This window comes from Calidris pugnax, unplaced genomic scaffold, assembly GCF_001431845.1.
Source record: "Calidris pugnax isolate Ruff unplaced genomic scaffold, ASM143184v1 scaffold41, whole genome shotgun sequence".
NCBI classification, from domain to species: Eukaryota; Metazoa; Chordata; class Aves; order Charadriiformes; family Scolopacidae; genus Calidris; species Calidris pugnax.
In genome coordinates this window covers 25,908,040-25,925,228 of record NW_015094509.1, presented here as the reverse complement: position 1 = coordinate 25,925,228, position 17,189 = coordinate 25,908,040, and the positions used below count along the sequence as shown (strand labels likewise).

General features: G+C 39.3%; 1 protein-coding gene across 1 annotated transcript in view; it reads left to right on the top strand.

Moving 5' to 3' along the window:
• Positions 1-17,189, top strand: part of FAM135B (family with sequence similarity 135 member B) — a 182,045-nt gene that overhangs the window by 95,340 nt on the left and 69,516 nt on the right. The window contains exon 4 of the mRNA XM_014965629.1: positions 14,661-14,800. Within this exon, the coding sequence (XP_014821115.1) occupies positions 14,661-14,800 (140 nt within the window). The remainder of the gene's footprint in view (positions 1-14,660; positions 14,801-17,189) is intronic.

The window sequence follows — 17,189 nt, the reverse complement described above, 5'->3', positions numbered from 1 at the left end:
GAGGTGCTGACCCAGCTTTAGATGAAATTATGCTTGAAACCGATGGACTTGCTTGTATTTCTTTTCCTGACAGAGTATTTTCTCAAAAACGTATCGAAGTCCAAATTAAAAGTATGAAGGAAAAATGGTTGAATTTGAGTAATTTCAGCAAGAGAAATGTAGAAATTAAGAAATGGCAACAAGATATTAAAGAAACATTTACCAGATGTTGATGTCAGTGTGCTTTACATTATACATTTGGTTTTAGAAATTAAGTTTCAGTCAGCTGCTTAGCCCTAATTCTGGCTGATTTAAACACAGTTTCTGCAGGATTCAATCCTGCAAAGAAGCTTCTTGCCTTTAGCCTCTGCAGAATTTCAGCTGCACCTAAGAAAAAACAGAGAAAATGTTTTTCTTTTTCAAGTAAAAAAACAGAGCCTAATTGGTTTTTTTTGGTGCTAGTTTACTGAACTGAAAACTTTTCTAAAGGTCCTGAGCTTTTAAAAACCATCTCTGCCTCCAGAAAGGTCTACTGGCTGCATAATGCTTCAGAAAACGATAATATGTTGCCTTTGCCCAGATCTGGGTGTAGAAGAGTATTGGCTGAGGAGGTGTGTATTAATGATCCAGCTTTAGGAATACGAAGCCAGGATTTTAATCCAGTCGCATGTAAATTCCTTAGACCAACTGTGTGATAAAGCTGGAACAGGAGTTTTGAGTTTCAAGTTCAGTGCTGAGGTCATTGGAACAGGATTAGCATTTGTGCCGTGGTTTTATTTTGTCCTTCTCAACTCTGTATTTTTTCTAATAAATAAGAAAGGAGCACAAACTCTTCAGAAAACACCGGTTAAGCACCTGTCTGACTGTCCATGTCTTATATTTCAAGCTTATTTTGTTAGGCTTCACAACAACACCCAATATCACGTTCCAAAAATGAGATTATTCTAGCTCATCATTACAAGGTTGGCTCACAAACTGGTAGAGAGGCAATGTGATGGAAATTCTTGAAGACCTACCTGCAAAAAGTTGCATCTACTGTTTTAGGCTGATATGTTAAGCTTCTGCTGCTGTTTACTTACTCAAGGCTAAGTGTCCAGACAGAAGTGTGATTTAAAATATAAAGTAGACGTGTGGTAGGCAGTGCAAGGGGAAAGTACTTCTCTTCAGTGTGCAGAATAAAATTAGAGTAACACAGGAAGAGCAATGTGATAGGAAACTACTGAATTTCAGTTATAGTTTCTAAAATGTCTGTCCAGAAATTCTATAACAGGTAAGTATTAACTCCTGCATGGAAGTGGCTGTCATGCTGTATGGATAAGCTCTTCAGTTCTGAATGTCTGTAGCTGCTAAGCTCCTTCAACTCATGACTTGTTGTCTGCACTCTCCTATAAAAAACAGCATGTCTGACCTTTGAATTCAACCTTTCAGACAGAAAGTATACGGGATGCTGAAACACCACACACTTAAGCATCATCAAAGGAATTTTTTTCTCAAAATAGAGAGCCTCTGAAGCTCACTGACACCAAGTACTCTTGAATTCAGTAACAGTGGACAAAGATGCATAAAAATATCCCGATACCTAAATAGGGGTGTGAAAAGTAAAGTGAACTGATGGGCTGTGTATGGACCCCTCATAAAATTCACCTGCTTGTTGAACACTAAGGAAGCAACTAGATGTCCAGTACAGTATTCCACAGCTTTCTCCAGAAACCAGGGAATTTTGAACAGCTCATGCAGTAAGGAGCTTGTTATTCAGTAGCAGTAATTTGTCCTGAGAAAAATGAAAACCTTCCTTCCTTCCTTGCTTTCCTCTTTTTTTCTTCTTTTTTATTCTGCTTATAATTTATGAAGCTTTTCTACCATTTCTGCTATAGGTTCTTGCCAAACCTATTTTGGATGCTTTCCAGTTTCCCCACAGTTTTTCATTCTTCCTGCCTCTGTGAAAAGTTGCCATCAAGTCTTTAAATTCCCTCTATTAATTTTAAATAAGAACAAGCTAACTCTTAGTCTTTTCCCCATGATTCATATCCACGGGCTCTTATATGATTTCCCATAGCTCTCATTTTCAAGGACAGACGTCCTTACAAGGGTATGGGCATGTGGAAAAGCCTTATGTAAAATGCACTGTAATTCTTTTTTCCTTCTTAATGTCTGTAGAACAAACTGAACATAAATGATTATTCCCTGTGTAATGGAAAACAACTTCTCCTTGGTTTCCAACATTTGTAAAAATATTGAAAAGAGAAGGAACTTTGGTTCTACTGGTTTGAGGCTTCTTACCCTACTTTATAGGTGCTTTTCTGGTAAATCTTGTGCAAAATTTGCTAGTTGGGATTGTATTGGTTCTCTCAGACTTTCCTACCACTGATATCCAGAGGAACAATGCACTTACGTGTTCCTTGTCTTATTCAGATGCAGCAGCAGAAATGATGGGTTATTTCCAGTGTTATGTCACTTGAATATGTGCTATTCATTTTATTATTCTTTGGGAAAGAGGTTAGGGACCTCTAAGCAACTGCAACACAGGCCTAATCTGTCATCATCTACAAGCTTTGTAATAAGTTATGATATATCTAGGAAATGATCCCATGGACTTCAATTCAAATCTCACAAATCATGTGTCTTGAATATCATCAGCTCATGTCAGGGAGGTCTATTTGTCTCCATGGACTGCACTTGGGATTGTTACTTCCAAAATTATTAGGAATGTCAATGGATAAGTTTAGAGGATGAAGAAAAACAGCCAAGAATTTATTAAATCTTCAGAAAAACTGATGAGTATGATTGTCACTAGGCAAAAAAAAATATCTAGGGAAGTATCTGCACAATTTATCTGTTGTGAAAGCCATTAAAGACTTACATTCCGGGTTCAGTGGGATTTCTCAACTGAGTTAGATATAACAGCTGAGAGCAGTGTGGTAAGTATTGTAATAAACCCCAGAGCTCAAAAGGGCAGCTGCAGACTGGTTAAATGAGAGACAAAGCGAAGGAGAAGTTAATATGTGGGAAACTGAGGCACAGAGATGCCTCATGATTTGTCTAATGTCTCTCAAGAAGACAGTGATAGGATGGGATTCCAGATCTCTCGAGTGCTGTCTAAGCAGAGTTAGTGTGGCTACATACCCCTACAATCTGATGTCTAATACAACAGCAGTGTGTGTGTGTTTGTTTTGTAGCAAATAGAGGGTTTTTTTTGCACTTGAGTTCATTCAAATCATTTAATTTGGGTTCATTCCCAGCTTTTCCGTTGTTTTCAGGATTATCTTGAGCAATCCACTATAACTTTGTGCAAGTTTACTCTTTATAGTGTGGTGGTAGTAAGACTTTTTTAGTATCTTTATTTATCTCAGCGAGGTAAAGGCATTTAAATTTTTGAGTTTAGGGGAGTTTATGTGAGATTTTTTGGGTAGACAAGATTTGTGCCATTTCATTTTCAAAGTGTCAGACGGGTGTTATGGAGAAAGGTAAGTAGGATTAGATTCAGGACCCTTTGTCTTGTATTAGTCCATTTAAGGGCTTACTGCAGGACCGTGATACGTATGCAAAGTTCATGCCAAAAAAAAGACAGACTGTTGAGAAAGTGATAACATCGCTCTCTTGAATGACCCTTAACTCAGACTGAAGGCGATGAATAGCCTTAGCAGAAAACAGCCCAAAGAAAGAGAACAGCTAATGATACTCTTGGCACATTGCAGACAGAGAGAACATTAATGGAGTTTAATGAAATCCCAGACAGAAAGCCAAATGGCTTGTGCCTGACACGCATCGACAAAGTATGATCGGTCTCTTGCTGATTTATGTGCATGTGTGATCCGGATGAAGCTACAAGATTTCAATTGAGATAATGTGCATAATTAAAAAGCAAAAAAAAAAAAAAAATAGAGTCGTTCAAACACAGCGAGTCCTCGGTGCTGGGTAAAGTTCACAGCAGCTGTTCAAGTCCCAGAAAGACATCTGAGAGGAGCGCCATAAATAACGAGATCACATGGAGTCTCCCATTGCACAACCAACATACATCTTTCCTGCTCAGGAATTTATGCTTCACACCCTACGCTGTCAGTCAGGAGCGTATTACAAGCTATGCTTTCAGGATGATCCAGAGGATATTTTGGAAAGTAATACAGCCCTCCTGCCGGCCCAGTCTTCTCAAAATACTCCTTCTATTCCATTACAAAAAAAAAAAAAAAAAAAAAAAAAAATATTTACCGATGCAGTGGCAGAGGCTGATAAAAACAGATTGGAGAAGTAAATGAATAAGATAAAATAATTCTATTGCATTTTTGTGCTGAGTTATATAAACAGTTCAGCAATTAAATCGCTAATCAGGCAAGAGCGGGCTGACCTAGGAAAGGAGCAATCTCGTGTCTCAGCTGGATGGGAAGTTTTAAAATATCTGCTCAAAGGAACATTTAAAAGATACAAAACATGCAGAAGAACATTCTGGGTTTCAATTAAGCTTATGGCTTATACGGAAACAGTTCTTATTACAGATTAGTAATATAGTTTGCCTATTTGGAAGCTACTTTATAATGATATTGTTTCTATATTTAACTGAAATTGTTTTTCAGCAAGTAGAACTGCCATTTATTTTTGAGTGCATGTGTGCTAGTATATTTTATTGCTTTAGCCTCTTTACTAAGCAGACAAAATTGTCTTTGTACAGTTTTGCTTGAATATCTCAGTGTCACCTGTCTGCTCCGAGGGTTGTGATTGCACTTGCTTTGAAAATATGAGGCCTTGACATAATTTACCTGTGGTCTGATTCTGCCGATCTCCATCACATAGACTGCCTTTCCAGAGGCTGGTTTGTATTTCTTCACCTTGAGAAACCAGTGCTATGCATATGAAATGTCCCCAGAACAAAAGACTGTATAGCAATTTGTGGAAAGAATTGGAGTCAGAAGAGGAGCATCTGATTTGTAGCTCATTATCTTGCCCTGGGAACTCAGTGAGTTCTTCCATCTGTTTTATGGGCAGATACAGAGGTATGTGTGTTTCTACCCTCTCTCCCACTGCATACAAATACCAAATCCAGTGGTCAGAATCAAAGACCACGTGGTCACTAGCATCAGGTCTCTCCTGAATAAGCAAGGGTTCTGATCAGGTCCACCTGAACATGGGGGAAGAACATAATGTGGAGGGATCACCTCACAAATGTGGATGTGGCAAACCTGCCTTGAACATCACCCTAGGAATTGAACCTACAGTTGTAAAATAAAAGATTCTTCTTGGCTGCAGCAGCTGCAGCTGAGGAATCAGGTCTCTTGTATCTAACTGAAGTCTGAAGATTGATCATAGAAATGGTATAAAAGACCTCCTGATTGGTATTATACTCAGAGGATAAAAACTATAGGACCATGAAGCCTTTTTTTTTGGTATATTTACTTTTGTGATCCAGAGTGGGGTTCAGAAACCTGTATTTAAGTATTCAGATAACTTCCCTAGCTTTTCAGAAACACTAACCAGCATTGGTGGCTTTTTCCAGCGGGAGTCTGAGGTCCTTCACTCTGAATCCTGAGAGTGAAGGAGGATTTTTTATTTCACAGTGGGATCCTCTGGGCTACCTCTTACATCTGGCAAATTAGATTTATTTTCAGATTTTTTATTAGACTGTCACAAAATGTTTTACATATTTAATTTGCAGTAATGTACCCTCTGAGCAAAGTGCAACTGGCCGTAACGCTGAAGATAAAGATTTGGTAAATGTACAACCACCATTCATCACCTTCTTGAACACAGCAGGCATTTCAGAAGTGTATTAGGAGAGCATTTAGTTCCCAATCCATACCATTGATCAGAGGACTTGCAAGTGTTACAGCCCCATCTGGGAAATCTTTAATTTCCCGTTTGACTTAAAGTGGGTGATTTTAGCTCAGGACTTTTCTGATTCAGTTGATGATTTGTCAATGAGATGATGGCAGATATGCTGTGTGGCACTGAGGGAATAATGGGTGGGTCCTAATGTTACATACGTGCTTGAAGTGTCTGTAAAGTGCATATATTCATATTTTTATATATATTTCAAATTTTACATATCTGTGTTTTTAAACATTTGTGGTGTTCTGGCTGTCAAACATCCTGTGAGCAGTGATGAGAAAAGTGGAAGGGAATCTTCCCATTGGTATCCAGAGGGAAAGACTGGCTGAAACGAAATCCTGGAAGTGTTCTCTTTCTTCTATAGGCACCACTCCTTTGCACCAAGAGGTTGTGGCAGTTAGAGTAGGAAACAACTACCTGCCCGATGGCTGGAATGAATTAACTTAAAACATATTCTTTCCATTTTTCTTTCTTTTTTTTTTTCCCTTTCCTGTTTTTTTTTTTTTTTTTTTTTTTAAATTTAAATCCTAATTTCTGCAAGACCAGTTTAAAACTTCCTGAAAGGTCAGCACGTCAGTTTGAAATTGCCACAGTCTTGTGACGCTGAAAGAGCTATTTAGTGTTTGGGGTTTTTAAAAAGCACTTCAATTTTTTATTTGCTATATTTAGGACTGGATTAATTTTTATCCTTCAGTCCTTTCACATTACACAGCAATGCAAAGTGACATTGACACCGCAGGCAGTTATAAAACATTTGCCTGAATGGTGTAAATTGACATTTATACAAATGGACATTTATACAAATGCCCGTTGGACATGAAAGTGAAATCTCATCTTTTTTGAGCTCATTAGGAGATTTATTGTTCTCTAAATGGGCTGGAATCTCTCTTCCAAAATTTAATTTTAGTATTGGATCCTTTTTTGCTCCAGTTCCTCAGTGCTGCAAGTCAGATAATTTTGTGACAGGGTTGGTTTTTTTCTCTCTTTCCTTCAGTTCAACAGCTCAGGGGCAGTAAAGGAAAACTCAAAACACTAAGAGCTCTGCTACAGTACATGTCAGTGGACATTCATTAGACACAGTCACTTTCTGTCCCAAAGTCACCCCTTCTAATATGCTTGGCGGGAACTGTACTTTGGCTCTTATTATTTCTCCAGCCTGTTATGAATGTCTCCCATATGTTAACACAGGCATGTGTGCATCAGCTCTAACTACTGTGTACCCAAGTCCAGAAAACCAGAGAAAGGCAACCAGCTCAGTGTCTGGTTTGGGGGGAATTTTTTTTAAGAAGAAATGATATTTCCAGCTGAAGTTTGCAACAGTTACCAGTATATGATCAGTTGCGGTAGAGACCTATAATTAGCTCTTATTTAAGGAGACATATGGCTCCAACAGATGGTAAAGGGAAAAAAGCAAGTTAGATCAACGGGGCTATTTGCACAAGAGTTTCTGGTCTCCTTTGGTTATATTTTGCAGTACGGTGCTTAGGTTCTAGCAAGATGGCATACTGTTCATTCGAGGAATGCCCACATGTCTTAATTTTCTCTAAAAAATAGCAAAATCAGTATGGCCTGCAAGTGTTTAACAATTTTGTCAATAGTAGAAATTAGATTACAATGCAACTTAGGAATTAGAAAATCCATACCTGTTTTGCAGGGACTCTGAACAAGAACCGACTCTCCTTGTGAAACTAGTGGGAATTTCAGGTGCTGAAGACCTATGGATCGATCAGCCCAAATTGTGTCTGGATGGGGGAGGGAGGGAGTCATCCACTGGATAGATTTGGGCTATGTTTATGATGGTACCAACCAAGATGGTGTGTGCTGTAGGGATCATTCAGATTACAGGTTGGTGGGCTACACCTAGTCCAGACTGAGATTTTAAAGGCAGTACTGTATACCCATTTATTATCATTCTCCCTGTTCACCTCTGTTAATAGACTATGGGATTGCTTTCCATTCGCTTCGGGGCAAGGAGACCTAGCTCAGTTTAAGCTGCCTTCTGCTGTGATTTACCAACAGTTGACTTTCCACTGAAGCAGATTAGGAAAGATCACATGAACCGCTGACACAACATGTCCGCGTGGGCAGTGACATAAGGTTTGTGGGTTGGAAGATTTCAGTAGGCTCACTGCTCTTTCTCAAGTGAGTGTGTTGTCCTGCCCTTCGTCTGTCTGTGCACGAGTGATCTGGGAGAATGAACCCATCCACGTTTCAGGTTACCCTTTGACTCTGAGACGTTCTTACGTGGGAGCCCTGTACAGAGACTATGATATACTTCCTGTGGCTCTGAATAAATATGAATGTTTAGTGTGCGCTCTTATTCATAAAGAAATATTTAGAGTAAAGCTCTGTTTACAACTGCAGGATCTTGATTTCCCCATGTTATTGAAGAGCATCTCATTCATTAAAGCAAAACTTAGCAGAACCCTGCTTTTCCTTTATGTGAACAACAGCCTAATAGTACTGCTTTTCATAGGCAGTAAGAGAGATTCAAGAAGTTGCCAGCAATTGAGTAATTACCTTGTTTCCAGTGCTATAGTCACAAAGGTATTAAAGAGGCTAGATCTGAAGTTAGATCTGTTTTCCATATGGATTTTTTCCTGACTGTATAATCACTCCCTGTTCATTTTAGACCTCTCGCACAATGCTCAGTAAGTTGTAGAGAGAGAATTCTGGTGACAGCAGGATGTAAACCTGAAGTCATCTTTCTAAAAGGCTATATTCCCTGGAGCTGTAATTTTATATTTAGAATAAAAAAAATATGTCTTTCTTTGTTCTCTGCTTTGTGTGGGGGATAGGAAGCAATGTAATCTCTCCAGCAGCAGAGTTTCAGGACTGAGTCGTCACATTTCCTCCTTTCTTATTTTGAAAAAGTAGTAATTAATTTTACTTCTCTGGGCTCCTGAAGAGAGGTCGGACTCAAGGTAAATTCTGTCTCTGTGCTTTCTTTGTCAAACCCAGCAGCTGAAATATACTAAATGGAGGGGTATAAATATGATATTTTCCCTTCTAATTTTCAGCAAAGCTGTAGTCAAGTCTTACAAGTTGTATAGGAGGAGATTTGCTGTGAAGGAGGTTTTAATGTGTTTCCTCTGGAGAGCAGAGTTTTTCACACATCATTTGGATCTCATGTTCTTTGTTGTGTAGGGAAATCTAACATTATTTAAAGTTATTCTTAGCAAGGTAGTAAATTTTAAAATAAACCAAGGACCTAATTCCAAGGCCTTCTTCAAGCTTCTGACAGCTGTGGGAAGCAGAGTTAGAAAGTAATGCAAAGTGATGTATTGATGATCATGCTTACTGTGCATGGGGTCTCTGTAGTACTACAAATGAGAACCTCTTCTCAAAGCATTTCTCAAAGGTGAGATTATACCAATACTCTTGGGCAAATCTAGGTCTCAGACCAGAATGCCTGCCATCCTTGAAAAGGTTTGTCAATTAACATCAATTCCAGTCTTATTTGGCAGTTACAGACATGAGGAAGAAGCACAATTGAAAATATAATTATGGAAAGAATCTAGCTGTTGAGATCAGAATGTGCTAATCGCTTACACGCCAAACAGATTGCAGAGGGCATAAAAATCCTATTGCTTTGCAAATAGCAAGGGTTCATATGGGGGAAATAATTCATCTCTGGGGAAATAATTCATCAAGTCTCAGGTACACCAAGACATTGCCATTTCAGAGGCTCTCCTTGACAGAAATCAGAGGTTGAGAGATGCGCGTGTCATTGTCAGTTGATTCTGCCAAGGTGAGTTCATTGTTTGCTCGCTCGGTGGAAATGTTATTGACATAAACCAAATACGAAATTGCTCAAACCATTTTTATAGAGGTTAAAAAGGAAAAAAAAAGTAAGTTAAGGATGGTTCAAATAAAGGAGATTTGAAGGAAGGAAGTGAGATTATTTAGTCATGGTGAAAGCAGGAGGAGGATGCATAAAAAACTCAGAGTTGAAAATGAAGACAGTGGGATATCTGGAGAGGAAAATTGGGGTAATTGGTCACTGGAGTTTGGGAGAAGAAGTACTAATCTGTCTGGTGTGTGTGTTAGGATCTTGGAAAGGTCAGGGGAACAATTCTGATCTGCAGAATTTTATCAGCATCTTTTATTACTTTTCCCCAGAAATGTTTTCCTCTCCTCACATGGACAGAAGTGGTGTGAGGGTGCTGTCGGGAAAAATAATACCAATGAGAACATTTGAAAAATCAGGAAAACGTAGATCCCTGTCACAGCTTTGCATCAACTGAGGGATGCTGCCAGTCCAGCCAGGCAATACTTTCAGTTGATGAACCAGTGGGTCCTTCAAGTAGAAGAGCAAGCTATTCTGTCTTATACCAATTCAAAAAACAAATAGAGTAGCACATTAGCCAACTGAAGTTGATTTAATTATCAGCTTTATCAAATTATACCTGCTGCCAACTGCAAAGCTATGATTAAGTAAGTTTGACCAGATGTCACATATCTCTGTAGGGGACTATGGTTTCTGGTGGTGTCCTTCAGGTTCTGGTGCTCTTTCTTGAAGATATTAAACTCGATTTTCTTATGCATTGCTTACTTCATTCTGCTTTCCTATCCAAACCCTCGTTATATGAGACATTGTGCAAAACCTATTCCTTTAACTTCTCTCCTCCTCTCTCCTCCTCTCTCCTCCTCTCTTCCTTTCTTTAATGGGCTTTTGCATATCTGCCACAGATACCCACCACCAACATCCCAGTGCCTTTCTACTAGCAGTGGTCATCAGAACAATGTAATTTCTATTCTCACTAAATTAGGCTGAAAATCAGTAAAAAATTTGCAGAGATGGCACCTGTCCATCAGTTTCTTCCTTGTAAGATTATCTGGACAGATGTTTTCAGGGGCCTTCAGGATCTAAATGGGAATATCTCTCTCTGATTCTTTAAAAGCATGAACAATTTCTGTATGACGTGCTGCAATGACATTTAGAAATCTCCATCTCTAGAAACTTCCAGATTAGGAAGATTAGGTAGACTAGTACGTATTTGGTTGAGCTTGGCAGACTGGAGATGGAGACAGTGGGGAAGCAGGACATGATATGCTAACTGGTGTGTACAGGCAGCCTGTGCTGTGTGTATGAAACTCTGCACAACTGCAAAGAGCCTTCTTTCCCTTCCTTTTTTTTTTTGAAAAAATATGCCATTACTTAATAGTCTGTAAAGGCTTTGCTAGAGGTGGTGGTGGGATGGGAATCCTGTGGGAAGAAGAAAGAGACCTGCATCAACAGGCGTTTCCCATTCTCTTAAATGAATCATTATGGAGAATGACTGTCTTGTTGTTGCCTTGTTCATGGTTCTTACAGTCCTGAGAACTCTTTCACTTTCCAGATAATTTGAAGACCTATTCAACCCAAGGAAAATAAGCAGTAAATGGAATAGCCACTTAGGAAAAGGAGATGGGAAAATAGAATTCCTTCTAGCTCAAGGGACACTGCAAGTGTCACAAATAAATCTCCTAACAAGGAAATTCACTGAGTAGAATCTCATTCCTACAAAATTAGGCTTTCCTTGTTGAGTTTACTGAAGATCAAATCTTTGAAACTGTGGAATAAAAAAGAGCTAAATGCAGGTCAATACAGTCTCAATTCCAGCTCTCACCAGGGAGTGAGAGCCCCCAGCAGTTTCCACATGCTAAGTCTGTCTTCCTTGGGCCACGTGTGACCAGTGACAGTGCAGGCACAGCTCAGAGTTGGTTGAGTATACAAGATTATGCTAAAAAGAGACTTGGGACAGCCTTTAGTTTCAGGCTTGTCTCTCATGACATCCTGTGCTTGTGTGAACACAGGGGTACATCTGCTATTACTCTGAACAATGTCAGCTGTGGCAAATGGACCTTATTGCCATTCTCTGTCAGCAAAGTCTGGGGGTTTAGAGAGACAGGAGTGTCAGAAGGTATCCCAGAAACAAGGAGAAATTTGTAAAAGTGTCCTGGTTTCAGCTAGGATAGAGTTAATTTTCTTCCTAGCAGGTAGTACAGTGCTGTGTTTTGGATTCAGGATGAGAATAAAGTTGATAACACACTGATGTTTCAGTTGTTGCTGAGCAGTGTTTACACTAAGTCAAGGACTTTTCAGCTTCTCACACTGCCCTGCTAGTGAGGAGGCTGGGGGTGCACAAGAACCTGGGAGGGGACACAGCCAGGACAGGTGACCCTGACTGGCCAAAGGGGTATTCCACACCATATGACATCATGCAACCATAAAACTGGGAGAATTTGGCTGGGGTGGGTGACAGCTGCTGCTGTGGGACTGGCTGGACATCCACAGTGGCTGAGTGGTGGGCAGTCGTACTGTGCATCACTTGTATATTATTTTGTAACAATAATAACAACAATAACAGTAACAATGATAATAATTCTTGTTTTCCCTTCCTTTTCTTTCTTCTTAAACTGCCTTTATCTTAGCCCATGAGTGAGGAGATGATCAGGCACTCATCTGCTATAGTTCTCTGCCAGATATCTTCAAAGGTAGATCTCTGTGCTTAAAACTGAGCAATTTTCGGCCCTCTAGTTCCATATGCACTCACTGATTTGAGACAACCCCACACATTGTAGAATGTCTTTGACTTTGACCTTTCCAGCAAGAGAAATGACTCTTTATGCCACCTTGCAAATCTCGCTCCTAACGCAATTACACACTAGGGGTGGTTTGCGCAGGACTGTGTTTGAAAAGAAAATGACATTAAACTTTCCATCCTAGAAGAGTACCAGTATATCAATATCCAAATCAAATAATATAAAGCTTCCTTTGTCTGCCAGCTAGGAATAAGAATGCATTATACATCTAATATGATTTTTGCCGTGTCTCTAATATGATGAGGTTTAAATTAAAATAAATGTGACTGCGTGCTTTTGAAGAGCTAATCAGGCTGAAACGTTCTAGCCTAAGTGGTGTAGCACAAGGAAATAAATGTGTAGTTTTCTAAGCTGCCGGATTTACGCATAACTGTTGTGCAGGATGTGTGATGGGAAGACAATAGGAGGGTGAGACACTTAGGGTGTTCCTGGGTGTGCTTGGTAAAAGTCAGTAACAGGAAAATGATTTGAATGCAGTCTGGATGACAGCCCTGTGATTCTGCTAATTAATTAGCTCAAGTCTTATTGGTGTTTAATCAACTCTTCCTTCTGCCCCATGTGATTTTTGGTTTTTACCGAGAGGGTGCTTTTTTTGTCTGCCACAAAAAACTAATCATTATAATGACAAAGCTCCATTCACTTGTCTACCACGGCCTTTAGTATTTTTTTTTTAAAAGTACTTTCTCTTCTTTTCTTTATTTTTTTCCTTCTAAACAAACCTTACCTCAGGAAATCTTTAGTTCTCAGTCTCAACTCACTGACTTCTGATTGCAAATTATGTATGAGTCTTCCACTGAAAGCAAAAGCAGTAGCTTTACCACAGCAGTATAGACCTGTCCTGATTTCAAACTCTTGAAAAAACAGCAGTCCCTAAGACTTTCTGACCTGGACTTTTATCTTACCACAGCTCATGGACTCAAAACAATTCTGCAAAGGCCCAAATTCCTGGAAGTACCTTCTGAAAAGCTATTATTCTTTGTAAAAAGCATGCGCCTCTTGGCTTCTTGATGATGATCACAGATCTGTCTCTCTCTGAAGGACTGAATCTGGTACACCTTTTTTTATGCACATCTTGTTAGGAGAGTTCCAAAATACAGCTAAAAGGCTGTATTTCAAAAGCTCAGATTCCTGCAGCACTGAATGCTGGAAAGGAACAAAACTGGCTCTGAGTAAATTTTGCAAGAAGTTGTTGCTCAGGGACTATGGAAGTGGAATTAGCCAGGGATTTGGATTAATAGCCAAAACACATCTTGAAGGCACCTAACTCTGATGATCCATTGTTTATTAAATAGTTACAAAGGCATCACAGACTCCACTAGAAGGAATTCATTGTAAACGTTGTTGCCTTCAATGTGGCTTTATACACATTGTTTTCCTGTTAGGGAAAGAAAAAATTACTCAATAAGCAATGGACTTCAAGCAAAAATTTGCCTCAATCTGCACGTTTTTCGTTAGATGAATGATATCTTAAATTCCATAGTCTCCATTGTAACCATAAGAAGGTTACATCATTGGAGGCACCTAAAAGTTAGGAAGGACAAATCCCACCTGAGTTTATGTGAAGTTCATTTTTGACGCTGTGATACATCAGCACACTGATGAAGCTATTGACTGTCTGAATTCATGTGCAGAAGCTTAGGGTTTTGCTTCTATTGTTCCTCAGGTAAGTCCCAATTGTATGGGCCAACTTGGCAGCTCTAGCATGAGTCAAGGGCCTGAAGGATTTCACAGGACTTTTGGCAACTTGAAAAAATGGGTACTGTTTCTGTATTTAATTTAAGGTGCTTCTGCACTTCCACGCTCTACATTCAAGATGTGGTATTAGCTGTTGTCCTTCCCTCTCAGATAGTAACTTCTGGATGCACCAGAGATGACAAGAAAATGTCCTTTTCTGAAAGATACCCGTTGCAGATAAAAAATGAAATTTCATAGGTGAACATTCACAGTCCTCGTGGTGCTGGGTAGCAAACCTTCCTAGAAGACATTTGATGCTTTAGCTGCCATTAGAGGTAAAGGTAATAGGGTAATTGTTGTCACAGGGTCTCATTTTGAAATCCAGCCTGACTACAGTTTAATATTTATTTTCTTTAAATACCATGTTTGGGAACCTGCAACCGACATAACAATCTGCTCTGTTACCATTAATTATTGAGAATGTAAGTGTTTTATTACAAGTACTAATACAACTGGCCTAGATAATCCTGAAGTGAAAGTGTAGGAGAAAAAATAATCTCCCTGCAGAAATCACACCAGGGGTCTGTCTGTGTTTTGTGCAGGTGATTCCAGCCTTTGCTCAGCCTGCGTTCATGAAAACAATGTTTACAGCAGAATATTTCAGATTTTGTACAGAAACGAAGAGATCATTCTTAATGAATCAATGAACTTCAGAGTGCACCTGCTTCTGGATGGTGAAAGGGTGAGTTGTCTTGAGATGCACATAAAAACTAGGGGGGTTGGGATTCCTCTTACCTAACTGGGTGTCCATTGCACAGATATCTCCATTGAAAAGTTGTCCCTGTGCTGTTAGAGGTCTTATCAATGTAGGTGGTGGAGATAAAGGCATGATTTATGTGACTGAATACCAGCATCTACATTAGAAGGAGACTGACCGTCCTGTATGCATCATTACCTATGCCAACAAGGGTGCCTGGGGTGCTTTGTTTATTTGTAAATGCCAACTGTATGAGCATCTGCATTAGTCAGATAGACCCTATGCCCTGTGCCTGTTATGAAGGGTAGCCTACACCTTGTCTTTCCAGCAGAATAAAATGTTGACCATCAGTATATCAGAAATTCAAATTTATCAACTACAATTTGTCATTTGTGCACCCAGTCACTCATTCTACATATCTGTGTAGATCAATCTCATCTGAGAAAACCAGGAATATTCTACATCTTGTTATGACCAGCTTCTACTCCTGCCGTCCATTACTGCTATCTCCTCCTCCTCCTTCTCCTCCTCCTCCTCTTCATCCCTCCTTGAGGCTGTTTTTTGCTGCAGTCCTGGTTACAGGAGTGCATGGCAGATTTGCTGGAGCTTAGACTCCCTAAAGTCCACATACGACCCCTTTGCTTTCTGTTGGTAGAGAGACACATTCCCAGGTTGAATCACCATCCCTGGAGGTATTTAGAAGATGGGTAGACGTGGTGCTGAGGGACATGGTTTAGTGGTGGTTTTGGCAGTGTTCGGTTGGTGGTTGGAATCGATGACCTTAAGGGTCCCTTCCAGCCTTAGACAATGCTATGATTCCATGACATTAGCTGTTTTTGCAAAATCAATGTGCCATCAAAATTAATTATACAGCCAGTGTGAATCAAATGCTGTGTGTTGAACTTGGGGCCAGAGATTCTCACCTGTACTTCCTTATATAACTTTGTCTCAGAGCCTGAAGAGATTTAAAATTTCTCTTTTGTCTGATATCTACCCATATATACATGGATTATATAAAGATAAGCCAAGATCTAAATTAAAACAGCTGGAGAATCTAATTTAAGCTGATTTCACATGCTTTTCTTTTCCTCCCACCTTTTTCTTGGTGTTTTGGTTTGTGGTTTGTTTTTTTTTAACGTCATGTCATCAGTTTATTCCTCCCTAGAATAGTTGTTTTGTGCTTATGTGAAAAAATACTAAATGTAAGTTTATCAATATTCATTAAGGGAATGTTCCAACATGCTTAATTGAATATTAATTTTTTCCTTTCTCACTGGAGCTTCTCTGATTAAAAGTCCCTCCTCTCAAATTATAGCAGTTTCCGCTGTGTTGAGCAGGGATGATTTCTGATGATTTTTTTCATTAATATTCAGGAAAGTTGTGCACCTGACAAAATTAAAAAAAAAATAAATAAATCCCACAAGATTCCTCACAGCTAAACTGTGTTCTGACTCTCGATGTCCTGTGTGCATTGCCTTTGTCTTTTCATAGGAGACCACTTGGGAACTCGGAGAACTTGACAGCTGCCCAGTTCTGTACTTACAGAATGGTTTTGCTCATTTAAAACTCCTTTTTCTCTGTGTGATGAATTTGCTTTGGGTTTTCAGGGGTATAGAAGATGATGGTAAACAGATCTGTTGGTCCCAGATGAGTTGCCGAAGAAACTCTAAAAAATCGAATGCAAGAAATAGAAGTCCTTAAAAGTTTGTGTGTGTTGAGCAGATTCACACAATTCTCTTCTGCTTAATGCTCCTGGTCATAGTTTGATGTCTTGCCCTCCACAACTTTAAAAATTTGATATAAATATGGGAGAGATCCAAATGTGCCACTCCACAGGGCACCGTGCTCAGAAGAAACTTACTGTGTCCGGAGCTATTGTTCAGAGAAGGTTTTGCGTCTCTGTCATGTCATCTCATGTCTTGGATGAGAGCCTTGCAATGTGGCATTGGCAAAACACCTACAGATTTGTAAAGTGTCTCTGTTCACAGCTTCTTAACTTATTTAACACACAACAGGTACAAATCCTTTTCATGCCAGTTGTCTGAGTTTTTCTGGTTGAGGGTGAAGGATCAGTTCATTGCTTTTTCTGTAAACGGAAGTTATGATAAATAGTCAAGGAAGTTAGAGTGGATAATAGAAGTGCTGAGTTCACATGCTCCATGTAGTTTCTGTTGTCAGAGCTGGAATTATCAAATATTATACCAAATGAGCAGTGTGCTTTCTTCCCATGGTTCTAAGTTAGTTTTGTTGCTGAGATAGGCTCAGTACAAAAAAAACCCCAAACAACAAAACTCAGTGTGCATGTCCAGATTAGATTATTTGCTATTGGTTTCTTTTTTCTTTTCCTTTCTTTTTTTTTTTTTTTTTTTTTTTT